This window comes from Idiotropiscis lumnitzeri, chromosome 7, assembly GCF_059441095.1.
Source record: "Idiotropiscis lumnitzeri isolate Australia: NSW breed Sydney's pygmy pipehorse chromosome 7, RoL_Ilum_1.0, whole genome shotgun sequence".
Lineage (NCBI taxonomy): Eukaryota > Metazoa > Chordata > Actinopteri > Syngnathiformes > Syngnathidae > Idiotropiscis > Idiotropiscis lumnitzeri.
Window position 1 is genome coordinate 243,221 of NC_142397.1, and position 17,948 is coordinate 261,168.

Genomic DNA, 17,948 nt, shown 5'->3' on the forward strand with positions numbered 1-17,948 from the left:
CTCTTACATTCCTTTAATAGTCAAATGTGTGAAATCCTTGAAGTGTAACGGAAGTTTGGACCACGCTAATGACAAAGACCCTCGGGAGATGAATGCAGGAAGATTAGATCAAGGCTGCAACAAAGGAGCTGTGAACGAGACACCTCTGAAACTTTCATGCCAGGACAACAAAAGTCACGCTGGTGGCTCCTAGCAGTCAACACTTTTCTGTGTTTAGATCATGACTGCCATGATTAGCACGCACAATTGACGTTAAAGAAAACGTCTCCGTGCAGAAGTTCAAAGAGAGAAATGGACTTCGCTTGACTTTATTACACAATTAGCGACCTTTTGTTTCCTTTTCTCGTACTCGACAAATGCTCCAAATATTAAAAAAGAAAACGACCAAAACGCAACAAAGGCCGCTCTAAAAACGAGCTGAAATGAAATGGAAAGAAAAAGTCACGAGCATGAAAAATGCCAAACTATTGGGAGGTTCTCGTTTGGCTTTAGCTCCACTTGAAGTCCGGCGTTCCGCCGAAGCGTGACTCGCTTGAGGTGGCCGTCCACTCGTCGCGCATTTTCGCTGTGGCCCGAAGACGGCAAATAACGCAAATTCACGTCCGTCGGCAAAGCCGCAGGCGACTTGCGGCACCGATCGGGCGGACGCCAGACAACGACGGGACGAGACGTCGCGCTGACCCCTCAGATGGCCGTGTCCCACAAGATGGCCGCCGTGGGAGGCGCCGAGTACGGCGGCGGTTGTTTCTTCCCCCGGGAGGGAAGCCCGACCGGCACGCCGTCCCGTTTGCTGGAGTTCCTGTCGCCACGCCGGCGACTTTTGATCTCGCGACACAAAACTCGTTTCTTCTCGATGGTCTCCATCATGGTGGCGTCCCCGCACAGCCAAGACATCTACGCGGCGGGGAAAAAAAAAAAGGTCAGCTGTCACTCAACAGCAGGAACCTCGGCCATCGACACATTTCTCGCTTCCCCGACATCATCGTCATCATTTCAAAGATTTCTTCCTAAGCGTGCCAACTGAAAAAATGATCATTTATTTGCTTCGCTTCCATTCGTAGTTTGATCAACGGCTCGTTGACGACGAAAAGAAAGTTCTCCCGCTCACCCAACAGATGAGTGCGGGAAGCGCAAAGAAGGGCCGACGCCCGACACGCCGGGAGAAGAAACCGTTAAGTGCCGAAAACGTGGCCAAGCGTTTGTTGCGGAACGCCACGTTTTTTCTGGCCCCTCCCGAAACTTTCAACCAGAGAAGACGGAAGTGACGGTGTTCGGTCCTCGTGGCCCTTCTACTCTCAGCCATGTTGACTTTTCTTATCGAAAGCCAACAGTCTCCAACTTTGGACAGCCATTTCAAATGAGATGGGCAAATCGGCGCTGTCGTTCGTTCCGGCTTCTTTCGTCTTAGGCAGCGGGCGAAAGTGGAGGAAGCTCTTTCTTCTGAAACCGGAATCCACGCCTCGGTTCCATCTCGGCCCGATTACTGCAATGCGCCCGTCCTCCTTCAAGCGTCTCCAGTTGCTCCAAAATGCTGCCGCTCGTCACCCCGATCTCGGCCTCTCGTCACCGCCTCCCACGGCATTTTCCAGTTGGGTCTCGAACGCTCTTGATGTCCTCGTCCAAGCGTACCTCTCCGCCTCGACGGGAGACTGTCGCTGTTCAATGCGCGTGAGAAATAAAGCTGGATTGGATTTTGTTTTGTTGTCGGCGTTGGGTGAGACGGGAACAAATTCAACTGCAATTTTTTCTGTCATTATTGGACGCGATCAGGTTGTGAGCCATCATTTCTGTTGTGACTCGCCACCGGTTTCTTTCCCGGCTCGCTTATCTCGAACAGTCCATCGTCGTCGCGCAAGCTGTGATGAATGAAGAAAGTTTGTTATTTTGTTACCTGGCTGAGGGCGGGATGGTCTCGCGGCATCGAAGGCACCCGCGACGTGGATGACGAGCGGCCGAGCGGATGCAAACGCTTGAATTCTGTCCTCAAACAACAACAACAACAAAACGTCGAGATGTTGTCAACATTTCACAGCCGAGAGATGTGCGACCGATTTGCAAAAGGCTTCATTGTGGCACAAACGTTAGCCGCGCTTCGTATTGATGACTCGTCGCTCAGTCGACATGTTTCTTATGACCCGTCGTCCGACATTTCGGTTTCATCGACTCTTAACAAGTGATCATGCTGCCAACGACTCCAAAAAAGCCTTCTTCGCCAAGAGCTTTCCCAGGTCGATTCATCGGCGCCACCGCACGCTCATTTACCGTCAGAGTCGGCCGGGCACAGTCCGCCGCCCTTCGGCCTCGACCCTCCAGCCATATTCGTAAAAGTTGTCGGCCCCCGACCGCGTTCCGCGAAAAAAAAAAAAAAAAAAAGGGACAATAAGCGAGGAGCGGCACGAGCGAGGGAATTAAGAAAAGGGACGGGCCGAGTGGTCTAAGGCGCCGCGTTCAGGGCCCAGTCTCCCCAGGAGACCTGGGTTCGAATTTCGAATTTCCCCATTGTGGGACTAATAAAGGGAATATTAAGAAAAGGGACGGGCCGGCCGGCTCTGGAAACGGCAGATGCTGTGAAAACGTAGCATGAGTGATCTCAATCAACACAAAGATCAAACGTCACGCGATAGATCAAGATGGAGGTGGCGTCTCGCTTTCGGGAGGCGTTTGGCGCTCAATGGATGACGAAACTGACTTGGCAAACGCAAGGACGTCAACGGTACCGGGATGAGTATTGCGGTGGCGGCCGCGTGCCATTTAGCTGCCGGCCGTGAGCGAACAAGTCCTTTTGGAGATCTTAGGGTGCAAATCTTTTCTTGCGATCATCCAAACGGTACTTATGGAGTGCGACTCGAGGTCCAATCACGCGTTCGTGCGACGCGAATGTTTTACCTTCCGTGCCGTGCCTGCTCCTCCACTCGCTCTTGGCGGGCCGTTCGGCGGCGAGGTCATCGAGCGACGAGACCGAGTTGCTGCACTTGCAGCCGCCGCTCTCCGGGGGCCGGGCGGCCATGGAGGCGTTGTAGGGGGGCGGCCTCTTCAGGCTCAAAGGCATCCGAGGGCGGGCCATGCTCACAGGCGAGGGGCACGCCGATTGGCTGCGCGGGGAGGCGTTCCCGTTGTGGGCGTGCGCGCTCGAAGGAAGCGGCGGCGCTGATGAGCGGCCCGAAGATGTGACGGCGAACGTGGACGGCCGCTCGTCTTCATCTTTGCTCATTTTGGAGCTTCTGCACTGTTCCGCCTTTTTGCCCGGCATGGCCAGTTGAGTGACGTCGACGGGGGTCAGCGGCGACTCGTCCGAATTGGGGGAGCGCTGAGGGGGGAATGGCGGGAAGACAAACAATGGCGGCCGGTGCGTCAGGAGGTTGGGAAAAGGTTGAGGGATGTGGCACAAAGACGAGCGGGAATCCGAGTATTTCATTTCCTCGTACACCGACTCGTTCGGATCGTCCCGACTTTCCGCCGAGACGTTTGCGGCCATTTCGATGTAAACGGGCTCCGACTCATCCGGGGAGGCCAAACGGAGGCTGCGCGAGGACGACGTCTCCGTCCTGTGGTTGCCGTGGTTACACATGTTGGCTTCATCAAAGGATGAGCTGAGCTGCGTGCTCGGGTTGCGTTTGGGTTTGGGCGGAGGCGTCTTCTTCAAGTCTTCAGCGCACGTCACCAAGTGACCTGCAAGCACACAAACCAAACGCGTGCATGACCACGAAGCGTGCCCGCCATGGCGGCCGTTCGCTCAATTCCACACATAGAAGAGGAGAAAGACAGAGAGAGAAACTGGCGAGAGAACTATAGACAGCGAGAAGGAGAGAGTCACGGCAGCCAAAGAGCAAAAGCGAGCCGGGCGGCGGCACAGGGACGCCGCGCAGAGTGAGAGAGACAAATCGAGGGTGTGGGAGGGAGAGAGAGAGCGAGAGAGAGCGAGAGAGAGAGACAAGATTGGCAAGAGGTCGAGAGCGACACAAGGGGGGGGGGGCAGCGCGTGTGGCGAACACGCCAATTTGCACACGCAGTCCAGCAAAGGCGGCGTTCACCTTCGTCTTGCGCGGAAAGCGCCTCTGAGCTGCTGCTGAGTTTGGTGTTGGGATCCCGCTTGGGTTTGGGTGGCGGATGCTTGCGCTCGTCCAGGTCATCGTTGCCACCCACCGAGTCGAGGGACTGAGAGCGGACGGCGAAGGCGTGGCCGGGGGCGGTGCAGGGGGCGGGGCCGGGCGGGCGATCCCGCGCTGCCGGCATTGTCATGAAAGCCATTCGCAAATGTTTCCCGCGGTACGCCGCGTCGGTTGTCCCGGATGCCTCGTCGTCAAGCCTAAAGAAACGGGCAAAGGCGGACCGTTGAAGCCACGTGAACGCAACCAACGCAAGCGCTTTGACAAAGACGAGAGATGCAATTTTAGAGGGCCTTCAGCCATCGGGACAGCCGAGATGGCCCATTTTTCACTAACGTGCTCACTTTTGGATCAGGAAAATGACATTTTTAGCTCTTCATTTTGGAGACGACTGTACAAACGCCGACTTCATCAAAGTAAGTTAGCAAGAATCATTACACAAGCGGAAAAAAAAAGCTCCACCAACACAAGGTTGACGTGAAAAAATGATGAGAGTGGGATGAAAACAGCAAAAAGGAAAAATACGAAGCGAAAAAGACGCCAAGCGGGAAAGATCAAGGAAGTGAAAATAAGAAGAGCTCAAAAACTGGAGCAGGAGCCAAACACTCACACGTGAAGCATACCAAAGCACACCAACGAAGAAGAAGGACAGTGGGCGATTGACATCTGGGCAGCATTTCCAAACCTGACCGATGGTCATGCAGGACGGGTTTGCGTTTTGTACAACCGGCTGCAAGCAAACAATCTGAGCATCATGGCAAGAGGACCGAGTCCAGAGCCCTGGGGGACTCCGTGGGTTGTGGCCAATCATCATGAAAGAGGTGTCCCCCCCCCCGCCCCGTGTACGCACGGCATGCGGCTCGCCTTTTTATTGCCTCCCCTTGACGTTTCTTCTTGTGCTTTTTCTCCTCCAGGTAGGTCCAGTCGGCACCGTTTCGAACGCGGTCGCTCTCTCTGGAAATGTCGGAGGCGTTCTGGATGACGAGGTCATCATAAGCCTGAAGGCCTCTGTCCTCCACGTATTGGAAAAACCTGCGCAAAGTGGAAGCCTCCTCTTGAGACGTCATCGTTCCTGGAGGACCTGAGCAGAGAGGAACATTGTTGCCAAAACACTGGAAATCCAAATAAGGTCCGAAACACCCGATAGACGTCGGTCAGGAGTTTCAAGGCTGCATCTGACTGAGCATCAAACGCTTGTGGGGGGGGCTGATTTTGGCACTCGTAAAACATTTCATTCATTCATTTATGGCAAAGACGACGCTCAAGACAACGAGCGGGCAGGACAAACCGCAGCCAACAAACAAAGACCAAACGTGAGCACATCGGGCCTCGAGGACGTTTGATGCGCAAAAGTGCTCCGATGGCCGTGTATCTTGCCCACAAATTTCATGTAAGCTTTTCAAAAATACATCTTTTCCCCAAGATGCACAACATGTTGAAACGACGCTCATTATTTAAAAACGAGAAGAAGCTCTATTCGGAATTAGCCGACGACTCAACGGAGCAATTGTGAAATGAGTCGACTAATATCCTGAAACTAAAATATTCTGAGCAGTGGCGTGTCTGGCATGAAAAGTGGAGTGGCTTCGCGCAATGTGGGCACTTGACATCCACAAGCGGCAAAGCCTGCACAATAAATTTGATTTCAATTCAAGACTCACTGCCTTACAAACGAATAAAACCTTTGAATGGTTTCAAATTAAAATGCGACTCATCACATCTTGAATTGAAAGGACGCACGTCAATGTTTCATCTGAGCAAACTTGTCAAGAACCAGTCTGTCAAAGTTCACTGCAGTCAGGCAAGCCTCCACTCTTATTTTCAATACTGTGCAACACGGTGCATTACGGTAATGCGCCGAAAGCGCTTGTTGTTCACCACCTTCAAAATAAAAGCTAGGAAACTCAAGTATGCGTGTCAGTGGTTTGGATTTAAAATAATGTTATGAAACTTGTCTTTTCACCCAGGGGGAATGCAAACTGACTCAGAACTGCACCAAGAAATGTTCTGAATTTAGATACAAAGAGAAATCAATGTTAACTGTGCACCAATGGCTGACATGACAACAAATTAAAAAAAAAAAAAAATCAAAATTAAGATTTTGTTATCCCGCAACCAGACCAGCGCAAGGGCAAACTAGGCCACCCGAGGTATCCAACCAAAGTACTTTCATCAAAATCTGATGTGGAATTTCAAAAATAAAAGGCCAAGGAAATATCAAAATTTGACCGTTACACACGATTTAGAAAAATCATTCAAAATTAAGTTTTCGTTATCCTGCAACCAGACCAGCGCTGTCCTGACACAAATAGCATCAGTGTTGCGGCGTAATCAGATTTTCTAGCAAATATTTCCCACAAATAATAGAACAGTCCTCACCGGTATACCGTATACTTTATCCTCTGCGAAGAGTCTACTATTATTGCGGCTTACTGAGGAGTTGTGAGCAATTGTACATCCATGTCTGTGTTATACTGCCCCCGGGTGGTCAAAGCAAGTACTCCACAAGGAGCAACACGTTGAGCAACTGTCCTTCTTCACATTCTTTAGAATGAGCACACTGCTGCATGTTTTGAAGAAGTACAATCTGGTTGAGTAACATTTGCTTTAAAAACGTGCACGTGTGCATGTGTGTGTGTGGGGGGGGGTGTCTCTTTTGAGAGGCTTCAAGTTCCGATTGGATTTCCCAGAGTTCAATCAGGGTGAAGATGATTTCCGAACGTGGGCGGCGTAAAATCGCATCATGGTGCCCCCCCCCCCACACACACACTCTACGTCGCCTTCCAAAATGGCACTGGAAGTCAGTCGGCGGTATCCTAGCAACAGCAGCATCTCTCAGGGGAGCGCGATGACGTCACGCTTCCGAGCGGACGAGGGCGCGAGAGAAAATCGCGATGTGCTTTTTGGTTGGTGTCATGGTCCCATTTTTTAATAAATTAAAATATTTAAGACTCAGCCTCGTGCTGGTCATGCAGGACAAATCGGCTTCCTCCCTCATTTCCTGTCTGCGCCCGCAAAGATCAAAGACAAAAAAACAAAGCCCCGCCCCCCCCCAAAAGGCGCCTTCGCCGACCGACGAAACGTGAAAGCTTCAAGTTGCTTACCGCAAGCTAGACTCACTGCGTCCATCGTCGTCCTCGTCCTGACGACCCTCAGTCAGCTTTGCTGGGTGGTCGCCATCAAGCTCACGTTCATCACACCTCTCGCGACCGTTCGTTCGCGCGCACGCGTCGCGAGGACGACTGTAACCATGGCAACCCGACAGCCTTGCGTCTCCTGAGGGATTGATCTTTTCTGAGGCTGGGTGAGAAATGGGACTTTCAGGAGACGGCGTGCATGATGTGCATGAGAGGGCCCTTGCGGCCCGGCCCACTTTAGGGTACCAGCTCGTTGGGGTACTGTCAGGTGGCAATTTGAAATTTGGGCAAACCTCCAACATGTCAATTTGGACTTTTTTGCCAGGCCCGCGTGTGTTTCATGAGGTTTTCGTGGATATTTAAAGCCTCATCTGAGGTCGCTTCTCAACGTTTTCTCTTGTTGCCCGAAATGGGCTTTTGACTCTTTTGTGATGTCGTCAGTCTCGGTCAACTGGGCGGGCCCGTCCGACTCTTTTGGCAATAAGGACGATACAAAAGATTCAACTGTCTTAAACTCAAATTCAAGTTGGTGTTCGTTTGAGTTTTTGCTCGGGCACAAATCCACGGGACCCGATTGAGCCGGGCGGGCTTCCGACACGCGGCGGATTTGGGGATTCATTTTTTTTAAACATTCCAATTTGGCAATATCGTTAAGAACTCTCCTCTGCGGTGGCTCAAATTCAAAAGACTCGACTTGGCCTGTCACTCGTCACTCAAGGACGCGTTCGCAGAAGAAACCACCGACAACGGTCGACATTAGCCGTGCTTTATTTGGATTCACACGAACACGACAAACGTTTGCTCACTTGAGAACGTGCGTACAAAATTGGATGCTCGCTAGCATTTGACGCGTGTACAATATTGATCCATTTCTCGACTGTTGACGATGAGCTTCACAGTAAAGAAGAGAGTTCAGGTGCAACCACGTCAGCCCGTCTCAACCCCCCCACACACCCACACGCCTCCCCAACCTTCTCCTCAAGCAGTGCTTCTCAAATAGTGCCCCCACCCCCCCCCGTGTGTGACTCTGGGGCACATGCTTTAATTAAGTGTAATTGCACCTCCACTCCTGTAGTTGGCGGTGGCGCTCTCTTGTGCGCAGCAAGTTTTAACTCGACGGTGTCGGTTTGCAACCAAATTCTATTATTCATAGTTGCGGCGGAGAGTGGTGGGGGGGGTCGCAAATTATTTACCTCTTGCTAGGGGGGGGGGGGCGTAACAGAAAATAATTGAGAAGCAATGTCCGAAAGAGTGATCGACTGCTTCTTCACACTCATTTAGAAAAAGCTGACAAAAGACGGATTTGCTATATCAGGGGGTCGACACTTTTTCTGCATAAGGTCGGAGGGTCGAGGCTGCGAGGTGACCCGGATCGCGGCCGTCAAAATCGGCTCAAGTGGCGCGCTCCGCCATCTTGTGTGTGGAAACCGAACGCATGCAGATGCTCAAAAGCCAAGTCCGATTGGACGTGGAACGGCGTACGACGTCAATCTAGAACCTCTGCCCCGTTGTCGTCCGACGAAGCTGACGAGGCAGACGTCGAGCGGAGACGTGTCGCGGAAGACAAACGAGCACGAGCGCCGCAGAGAATTTCCGGGACCCGCGGGCGGCGCCCCCGCTCGCCGTGGCTCTATCTGTCGTTCACCTCCGCCGCCTCTTCGTCCTCGTCGTCCTTTGCGCCGATGAGCCGCTGACGGGCAAAGTCTTCAAAGATGATGTCGTCGTCGCTGCGGAAGAGTCAAAGAAAAAAGTTCAACATCAGTGCTGACACGAAGCGCCACCCCCTTGCCAGAAAATCGCGTCGGCGTCCGAAGAGACGAGCCAGGAAGGCTCCAGCCGGTTGGAGTTGACCATGGGATCATTTTTGCGCCGGCATTCCTTGGAAGTGGTTCTCGGACTCTTGTGGACGAGCAAAACAATCAAAGACGAATTTAGACCTCAATCACAATCGGAACGTTAAGCGCCAAAGACGGAGAAGTACGTTAGTTGAGGCCGGGATCGGGTTCAACAATTTTTAAGGGGACCGAGATCGCGGCCGGAGGGCGGGGGACTGAGCGGCAGAAAAAGGGTCAAGTGCCCAGCTCAGCTCATTTCATTTTCTTGACAAAAAATGTGCCGTTCGCGCCGCCCGAGTCAAAAGACGGCAATTGTGGAACTTGAACGGAGAGGCGAAATGGAGACGTTTTGTGGCGTCTGAAAATGACCTTCCAGTTTTCTGGGTTTGGTCATGTGACGTTGACGAGCGGAGGGGTGCGATCGTCACTGACGGACGCTCGTTTTGCCGGAGTTTTTTGGGGGTTGCTTGGACAGACGGACGGACGGACCGGCAAACCTTCGGATGGACGGATCAACGCAGCGTTAAAACGAAAGCCAGCACGCAAACGCGGATGCGTTTTTGTTCGCTGTAATGTCCTCCCAAATAAAAATAAGAATAAAAATAAAAACCAGCTCCGAGGACGACAAGTGTCGCCCAAAGTTCTGTTCCGAAGAGTTCACCGGTGGTGGGACATTGTGACTTACTAAGAATTAAAACAGACAACGAATGTGAATATTCATTGACCCAAACGTAACGTGCCACATTTTCGATGCTTCGTTTAAAAATGGTGAAAAAAAAAGCAATTTTTTTTTTACCCAAATGTATGAAAAAAGCGCGACGGAGCGCTCTAATTTTAAGAGCGGTGTCCGAATGTAATAGGGCGAGACGAAACGTGAAGCCAGCTCAATCCGAGGCCCCAAAACACGGAAGATGACGGCGGACGGGCGCTTTGCGTGATGATCGCGGCCAAAGAAGGCGAAGGGACGGAAATTCTTTCAAGCGCCAGCGTCCGACGTCACGTCGGCTCAGAACAGCGGACGCATGAAGGCCCGCCGAGCGGATGCGCCGGCCCGCTTCAGGGACAGCAAAGCATCCGTTCCACACGGGCACTGCTTACTTGGCGTCAAACTGGATCAGGTTGGTGTCGCTCGGCGCTTGATCAGCAGCTGCGAGACAAACCGAATGAGACACGAGCGTCCGTTCCCGGGAGGCGCCAACGTGACCGAGTCTTACTTTCTTCCCCAGGAAGCGACTCCTCCCAAGGCTTGGGGTGCATCAGCGTGAAGGGAAGTTCAAGGGACACGTCACTGGCAAAACAAAACAAGCGCTCAGACGGTGAACCGGCCGCACGCGCACACTTTTTAGGGGCCTCAATGAAAATATCTGCCAGCTGAGTTACAAGAATCAAATCAAATCAAAAAGACGTCTTTAGCCGTCAATGGCAGTCAATGACTTAATGGGGATTTTTTTTTTCTCCCGAACCTCAGCGTCCAGCGTCGGCACATGGTCATCGAGTGGGGGGGGACTTATGCGTGGACTGTATGTGCACACGTATGGACATCGGCACAAGCGAGGTAGCGACGACTTGCGTCCGCAGCGTTGCCAATTCAGCGACATTTTTGCAATATTTTGTGACTTTTCTGAGCTCTGTGGCGACAATTTGGACAAAATTGACAACGGTGATCTCATCGCTCGCAGCGCAGCATTCTTATTTCCTGCAGCCTCGAGGCAAGAGGGCCAAAAAAATTTGGCATGAAGATAATCAGAGCTGGGCAGTCCGTCCCGGGGGCGGCCCGGCTGGACGGACATTTTTGAGGGGCTGGGGGTGACGCATTTTTTAAAAAAGGACTCAACTAAGCGAGGCATTTTAGTCCGGCCCGCAAATCGGCCAAAAGTTCATCTCAACCTACTCCGTGGAAAAAATAAATAAATAAAAATGCCTCCGAACACGTCAAAAGCGCCACGAGCAACCGGGCGTACTTACTTGCATTGGGCGCATTTGTGGAGAAGAAGGCGACAAAGAAGGCGACAAAGAAGGAGACGAAGAAGGAGACGAAGAAGGCGACAAAGAAGGAGACGAAGAAGGAGACGAAGAAGGCGACAAAGAAGGCGACAAAGAAGGAGACAAAGAAGGAGACAAAGAAGGAGACGAAGAAGGCGACAAAGAAGGCGACAAAGAAGGAGACAAAGAAGGAGACGAAGAAGGCGACAAAGAAGGCGACAAAGAAGGAGACAAAGAAGGAGACGAAGAAGGCGACAAAGAAGGCGACAAAGAAGGAGACAAAGAAGGAGACGAAGAAGGCGACAAAGAAGGCGACAAAGAAGGAGACGAAGAAGGAGACGAAGAAGGCGACAAAGAAGGAGACGAAGAAGGAGACGAAGAAGGCGACAAAGAAGGCGACAAAGAAGGCGACAAAGAAGGAGACAAAGAAGGAGACAAAGAAGGCGACAAAGAAGGCGACAAAGAAGGCGACAAAGAAGGAGACAAAGAAGGAGACGAAGAAGGCGACAAAGAAGGCGACAAAGAAGGAGACAAAGAAGGAGACGAAGAAGGCGACAAAGAAGGCGACAAAGAAGGAGACAAAGAAGGAGACGAAGAAGGCGACAAAGAAGGCGACAAAGAAGGAGACAAAGAAGGAGACGAAGAAGGCGACAAAGAAGGCGACAAAGAAGGAGACAAAGAAGGCGACAAAGAAGGCGACAAAGAAGGAGACAAAGAAGGAGACGAAGAAGGAGACAAAGAAGGAGACGAAGAAGGAGACGAAGAAGGCGACAAAGAAGGCGACAAAGAAGGCGACAAAGAAGGAGACAAAGAAGGAGACGAAGAAGGCGACAAAGAAGGAGACGAAGAAGGAGACAAAGAAGGAGACAAAGAAGGAGACGAAGAAGGCGACAAAGAAGGCGACAAAGAAGGAGACAAAGAAGGAGACGAAGAAGGCGACAAAGAAGGCGACAAAGAAGGAGACAAAGAAGGAGACGAAGAAGGCGACAAAGAAGGCGACAAAGAAGGAGACAAAGAAGGAGACGAAGAAGGCGACAAAGAAGGCGACAAAGAAGGCGACAAAGAAGGAGACAAAGAAGGAGACGAAGAAGGAGACAAAGAAGGAGACGAAGAAGGAGACGAAGAAGGCGACAAAGAAGGCGACAAAGAAGGCGACAAAGAAGGCGACAAAGAAGGAGACGAAGAAGGAGACGAAGAAGGAGGAGGAGGAGGACACGAACAAAAGTTCCAGAGAGCAGAGGGGAATTGAAAGGCGGCGACAATTTTTGGGAATGGCGACCGTCAAGCGCCCAGCTCTGATGACGACGTTTCGCACGTCATCTGGCGATCATTTCAAACTCGGACACGCGTCGTCCAATCGGCGAGTCGTGACACAGACCGGCGAATACGACGACTTGGCAAAGGTCCAAATTTTGAAAGCGGAACGTTGCCATTTGAACGACCGCTCGGAATTTGCCAATTGTAACAAAAGAAATGAAAAAAGTCCCACGGAACAACGTTGGCCCTCGCCAAACGTTCCACTTGAAACAATTTCTTGAGGTTTTGCTCCAAATTTCTCGCTCGGGTTCTTCTCCAGCTCGGTTAAGAAATCGACCCAAAGTGCGACGCAGACTTCTTCCTCAGCGTTTCGCGGCATCGTTTTTTTTTGTTTTTTTTCTTAAGAGAAAGCAAAGAGGTCATTTTGGCTGCCGGCGGCCGCCGAGCATCGCCAGAGTCATGTGATGTGATGATGTCATAAAAAGAAGATCAAAGCTTACCTGGGGGCCAAATCTCCCAAAAGCCTGCAGACCACAACAAAACAGGAAACATTGATGAGGAGCCGCCAGGGGGAGGAGCAAAACCAAAAGGAAAAAAAAAAACAACCATGACTGACCCGCCTCGAGAAACCAACAGCTTCACTTTGACTTTGTAAGACACCACCACGCCCAACATCTCCTTGTCGGCGCCGTCGCGCAGCCTGAACACGTTGACATATTTTGGCATCGTCAAGGTCAACACAAAGCCCAAAAGGCCGTTAGGAAAGTAGTAATTGGCATTGACATCTTTCACAAAGGCTGCCCATTTTTTTTTTGGGCAACCGATGGAAAGGGGCGGGCCCGAAAAGGTAAAAGGGGGCGGGCCCGCTTTGCCCGCCCACGTTAGCGACTCACTGCGTGCTGGAGGCCAAGTTGGTGTCTTCGTGCTTCAACTTCCCGTCCAGCGCCAGGCCACGTTTCTCGCGATTGTTGGACAGAAGCGGCGTCAGCGTGAAAACTTTGCACAAGGTCGAACTCGAAGCCACCGCGTCACTGACAAGACAAAACCGGTCCAGTGGGTTTTTTGTCTTAAACGTTATGATTGAGAGAACCAGAAGTTATTTTGAGCCTCCGCTGAACGCAACTCATCAAGTCACTTTTAATGGAACTTTGAAAATCACGTCATCGGCATTTTCCTCAACACGTGGCGCCGCTTCCATTTTTTTTTCACACGAAGGAAACGAGACTCACTCGGACTCTTGACGAGCCACCGGACATTTGTACTGCGCCGTGTTGAACAGGCAGATGTCGGCGTATTGTCGCACTGCGGAGGACGACAGAGCGCACGTCAGCAAAGACGCGAGCGGCGGCACAAACGGCTCGGCGTTCCTCCTGGCGCCGTACCCGACACCTTCATCTTCTTCACCGTCTTGCTGGTGTTGTTGGTGACGTGCACGTTAACGCTGATGGGCTCGCCGTGGTAGTAAATCTGAAAGCGGCCACGCCGTCACCGAGGCTTCCGTCTCGGCGGCGCCGTCTCGGCGGCGAGCTCACCTGCTTGTCCAGCGACGCCTCCAGGTGAAGAGGTTTGTCCGACATCAGGAAGTGTCGGGTGGTCTCGGCGGTGGGCTGAGGTCCGGGTTTCTCGGGAGCGAACTGGACCTTGCGGATCACCAGCCGAACGGAATTCCTGCGTCCGGCAAACGGGTTTCAATTAGGCGCAGCGTCCTCGATCGATGGCGCCGCTGCGGAAATGGTTTTGGGCCGCTAATGCACTCGCATTCATAATGCATGTTTACCGTTTGTGGATCTTCTCCTCCGCGTTGTCCGCGCAAAACACTTTGACTTCAAAGTCCACGCCGCAGGCCTGGAGAGCAGACGGGAAGGCGGAGGACGTTTGCCGACGAGGACCGACGAGCGCTGGGCGTTCATTTCGGGTCTCGGCCGAGTCGGGAAACTTTGACATTTCTCGTCTCGAGCAGAGACCGCAAAATATTCCAAATTTCTCCTGAAAGAAGAAGAAACGAGGACGGCCGCGACACGTCTCGGCCCGGCAACCCGCCGCTAACGAGCTCGTCGACAGAAATCACAAATGTTTCTTTTTCGAAATCGCCACAAGATGGCGCCAAAGCCCCGGCTAATAGGAAAGCGGTAATTGACGTTCTGGTTTTCCCGAGACTCTCCAGCGCATGTGGATTTTTGCTCCGCTGGCTGAAAGTGAGACTTTGGTGAAAAGATGAGAAAGGATTTTGGGATTTTCAACGACGACGTCAAAGTGGAGTTGCGCCGGCTACCTTTCCGGTGTCCTCGGGCCCCGGCTGCAGCGTCACCGAACACGGCAAGTTAAGTGGCATCTGCGAAGGAAAGACAATCAAAATACAGACAAGTGCCAAATTGCGCTTCTCGCGCAAAAGACAAAGTGTGGCAACAATTGTCGTCTTCCCGGCGGTGTCCAACTTGCGCAGAGGGCAAACATTTGTACGCATTTATTCATTCATTTATTTTAACGAGGCCCGACGTGCGCCTGTTCGCGGCAGACGGATCTGCTTTTTTCAAGGTTGATACCAAAACCGATTATTGGTCGTCATGGAGATCGATAACCCATATTTGAAGCCGATGTTCGTTTGTTGAAAAAAGGCGGAAAATGGTGTCAAAATTTGGAAGTCCAAAAGTTGGCTTGGTTTAAAAGCACGTTTCTTAAATAAACAACTTTAGACTTTTCTTGATGTTGGAAAATGGAAAACTTACTTTTAAAAGTGCTGCTGAATGAAAACAATCATCGCTTTAAAGTTTCCCACGACAAATAGTTTGAGTGGTGAGTTGGAGTCGAGTGACGCTTTTTCAAATTTGGCCAAAGTCCGTTGCCTCCCGTCGCGCGAGTGACTCGAGGTGAAAAAGCAAACAGGCCGCTTACCGCTGATTGGCCGCTACAAGGAACCAATCAGATGCTGCTGTGGGCGTGGCCATCCGCTTCTGCAGGCGAGGCCACCAGCACAGCAGAGAGCGCGAGAAAATTTGGTGCGCCGCAGCGAGCCAAAGTAAAGCAGCTTGAAATTTAGCAGCCTCCAAAGTTAAAAAAAGGCCCGATCATCGGCAAAAAGCCAAATATCGGCCGCTCGTGCGTGTACCTCGAATGTGAACGGGTAGGCGTGTTCTCCCAGTTTCTTCATCAGACGTTCCTGCAAACGAGTCAAGGTGCTCCTCTCCTCGCCGGCAGGAGGAAACACCTGCGCGTTGGCCACAAACAAATCTTTCCGAAAGGTCAAGCCGAGCACGTCCAAATCTTCGCGCCCGTATCGGAATGCGCAGGTGAGCGTCACGAACACTGGAAAACAACAAAAAACGTCGTCGGCATCGGCAAACGAACGTCGAACTTTCCGCCGTTGTCATGCCAACCTTTTCTCTCCTTCAAGTAGTCGGGATCAATCAGAATGACGCCGTCTGATGGGGGGGGGGCAAATCAGCGTGGCCACAAAAGCGGCAGACGTGAAAGTTGTCGCAAAGTTCTCTTACCGACGGGCTCCACTCGGTCCACGTGGTCCACAAAGTCTCGCTTCCCAAGATAGACGGTGAGCTGAAGGCATGAACAGAGTTCAACGCGGCCGACCGCAAACCAATCACAAGAAAGACAAACAAAGGCGAGACTCACCTTCCCGTTGGGACTTGCTTTCTTAAAAACTCTGAAAATCAAGAAATGACACGTTTGGGATGACGATTTCGCCGGGGAACATTTTCGCATTCAAGTCAAAGGTTGCTCTCAAATGATTCGGAAACCGGAATCCACGCCTCGGTTCCATCTCGGCCCGATTACTGCAATGCGCTCGTCCTCCCTCAAGCGTCTCCAGTTGCTCCAAAATGCTGCCGCTCGCAAGACGGATCTCATCACCCCGATTTCGGCCTCGCTTCGCCGACTCCCGGAGAACTTTCCGGTCGGCTTCTTTGGGTCTTGAACTCTTTTCATGGCCTCGTCCAAGCGTACCTCTCCGAGCCGCTCCAACCCCGACGCGCCCGCCCGCTGCCTCGGGACCAACTGCTGCCTATGGATGACCTTTGACCTCCCATTGAATGTGAGGCAAGCCCCGCCCCCCCTCCGTCCAATTTTACAACTCGTTTCAAGACGCATTTTTATTCTTTTTTCCCCCATCGCGAGTACATGTGTGGTTCGGGCTGTGTTGCCATGGTAACCAGCTTCTACACTGTCACGTCCCTCACACCTCTCTCTCTCTCTCCCTCTTCCTCACACAAACACACGCGCGCGCACACACGCCAATTTGGCAGGATGACATCATCCACAATTTGACATTTCAAGTTGAAAATGCGTCGCTTCCGGTCATTACACGAGAGGACATGAGAAAACACATCCTTGGAGGATTTCCAACCGAGCGGACAGCAAATGAGCACGCACGCACACACAAAACGCTACCTGGTTCCTTTATCCGCCATCCTGACGCCAGCAATGACGAGCAAGTTGACACACCGAGGAAGATGAAAATGAGAAGAGGAGGAGGAGGAGGAGGACCCTCCCGTCACCGTGGAAACTGAAGGGAGGAAGTGTTCTCTGTGGTCACATGATCAGAGGAGAGCTCACGAAAGCCATCACAGGAAGCATTTAACTCCTTCACGACCAGCTGAGTAAAAAAAGAAAAAGGAATCTTTGACGTCTTTAGCCGTCAATGGCAGTAAAGAGCAAAGTCAGCGAAAATGTGGACTTAAAACAAAAGCATGAAAATGATCAAGAAATCAGGAACATTTTCTTCCCTTCACCTTTTCCAAGCCACAGAGTCAACATCGCCACCTAGCGGCCGCGCCGACGCCGCCCGTTGATTGCGGAAACCCTCGCAGAGTCCATGTTGGAAACGAGGCCGCTTCGACGTGGCCGACGCGTACGGGTCCGATCCAAAGCCTTCAGCGGACAACATCAAGTCGACGTGCGAGCAGGTCAAAGGTCAAAGGCGAGCGGTCGCCGCCGTCACACGTGCCGACTTCCGTTTTTTCCGCTTCCGGAGCGCAAACTGGGCGCGATCGCAACCGGACCACGCTGAGCCCGGTTCACAAACCCATCCAACTTGATTTCGATCGCACATTTCACAACAACGGCGGCGGCGGGAACAAAGCGCCTTCCAGATGTTGTCATAGAAATGAGAAGACGTCAACAAAGATCGCAGAAGAACAGCGACCACCTGGTTTTTTTTTTCTGCGGCTTTCGACCCAACGTGAGATCGTCGCCGTTCCGCCGCTGTCGACCGAAAATGTTTGTTGGCTCGAGTTGGACTTTCCGGCGGATCGAGAGCGGCCGTGAAATGCGCAAGAAGAGCATCCGTCCGCCGCTCGCCAAGCCGTCGTCCTCGGGGAGTTTTGGTGGTTTTCTTCCATCGTGACGGCGCCGTTCGTCTTTGGTCGCTCGCAACGCAAAGCCAAACTCTTTGGAATGGGAAAAACGTTTTGGCATTGTCATTTTAGTCTTTGGGTTGAGGAAAAGATTAAAGCGAGAAAACAAAAGTGACACACTTTGACTTTTTTTATTTAGGAGTCAACAGATGATAAAATTCCGTTTCGAAAGCCCTGAAACGGGAAAACAAGCAAACACAAATAGTGTTACTTCCAAAAAAAAAAAAAAAGAAGAAAAAAAGTCTCCAAGGAGTTGCCGCCCAC

General features: G+C 51.8%; 2 protein-coding genes across 3 annotated transcripts; both read right to left on the reverse strand.

The window, feature by feature from the left end:
• Nucleotides 1–292: 292 nt before the first annotated feature.
• On the reverse strand, nt 293–7,368 carry nyap2a (neuronal tyrosine-phosphorylated phosphoinositide-3-kinase adaptor 2a). 2 transcript variants are annotated; one of them, XM_088299966.1, is made up of 6 exons: nt 7,211–7,368; nt 4,971–5,187; nt 4,032–4,306; nt 2,887–3,669; nt 1,892–1,977; nt 541–894 (listed from the first exon to the last, which is right to left on the reverse strand). In XM_088299966.1, exons 1-6 carry the CDS (start codon nt 7,233–7,235, stop codon nt 685–687), a joined length of 1,596 nt encoding a protein of 531 aa, XP_088156092.1. In that variant the 5' UTR covers nt 7,236–7,368; the 3' UTR covers nt 541–684. The 2 variants fall into 2 exon arrangements, with proteins under 2 accessions (XP_088156091.1, XP_088156092.1); XM_088299965.1 differs by lacking the exon at nt 1,892–1,977 and having other exon boundaries at nt 293–894.
• An 828-nt stretch (nt 7,369–8,196) lies between these two features.
• Nucleotides 8,197–16,814, reverse strand: arrb1 (arrestin, beta 1). The gene is made up of 16 exons (XM_088299986.1): nt 16,720–16,814; nt 15,946–15,976; nt 15,810–15,870; nt 15,693–15,737; nt 15,425–15,621; nt 14,591–14,650; nt 14,096–14,163; nt 13,851–13,986; nt 13,701–13,785; nt 13,548–13,620; nt 13,212–13,349; nt 12,935–13,018; nt 12,819–12,842; nt 10,293–10,366; nt 10,177–10,225; nt 8,197–8,970 (listed from the first exon to the last, which is right to left on the reverse strand). Exons 1-16 carry the CDS (start codon nt 16,737–16,739, stop codon nt 8,874–8,876), a joined length of 1,242 nt encoding a protein of 413 aa, XP_088156112.1. The 5' UTR covers nt 16,740–16,814; the 3' UTR covers nt 8,197–8,873.
• Between the last annotated feature and the right edge of the window lie 1,134 nt (nt 16,815–17,948).

What these genes read in the sequence shown, in the direction of transcription:
- nyap2a (XM_088299965.1), bottom strand. Translation starts at nt 7,235, where the DNA reads ATGGACGCAGTGAGTCTAGCTTGCG. An exon ending in CGCAGTGAGTCTAGCTTGCG is followed by an intron (nt 5,188 to 7,210) that starts GTAAGCAACTTG and finishes CTCTCTGCTCAG; the next exon opens with GTCCTCCAGGAACGATGACG. An exon ending in GAGCAGGCACGGCACGGAAG is followed by an intron (nt 895 to 2,886) that starts GTAAAACATTCG and finishes CCCGCCGCGTAG; the next exon opens with ATGTCTTGGCTGTGCGGGGA.
- arrb1 (XM_088299986.1), bottom strand. Translation starts at nt 16,739, where the DNA reads ATGGCGGATAAAGGAACCAG. An exon ending in AAGCAAGTCCCAACGGGAAG is followed by an intron (nt 15,871 to 15,945) that starts GTGAGTCTCGCC and finishes TCATGCCTTCAG; the next exon opens with CTCACCGTCTATCTTGGGAA. An exon ending in GTCGCTTCCTGGGGAAGAAA is followed by an intron (nt 10,226 to 10,292) that starts GTAAGACTCGGT and finishes TTTGTCTCGCAG; the next exon opens with CTGCTGATCAAGCGCCGAGC.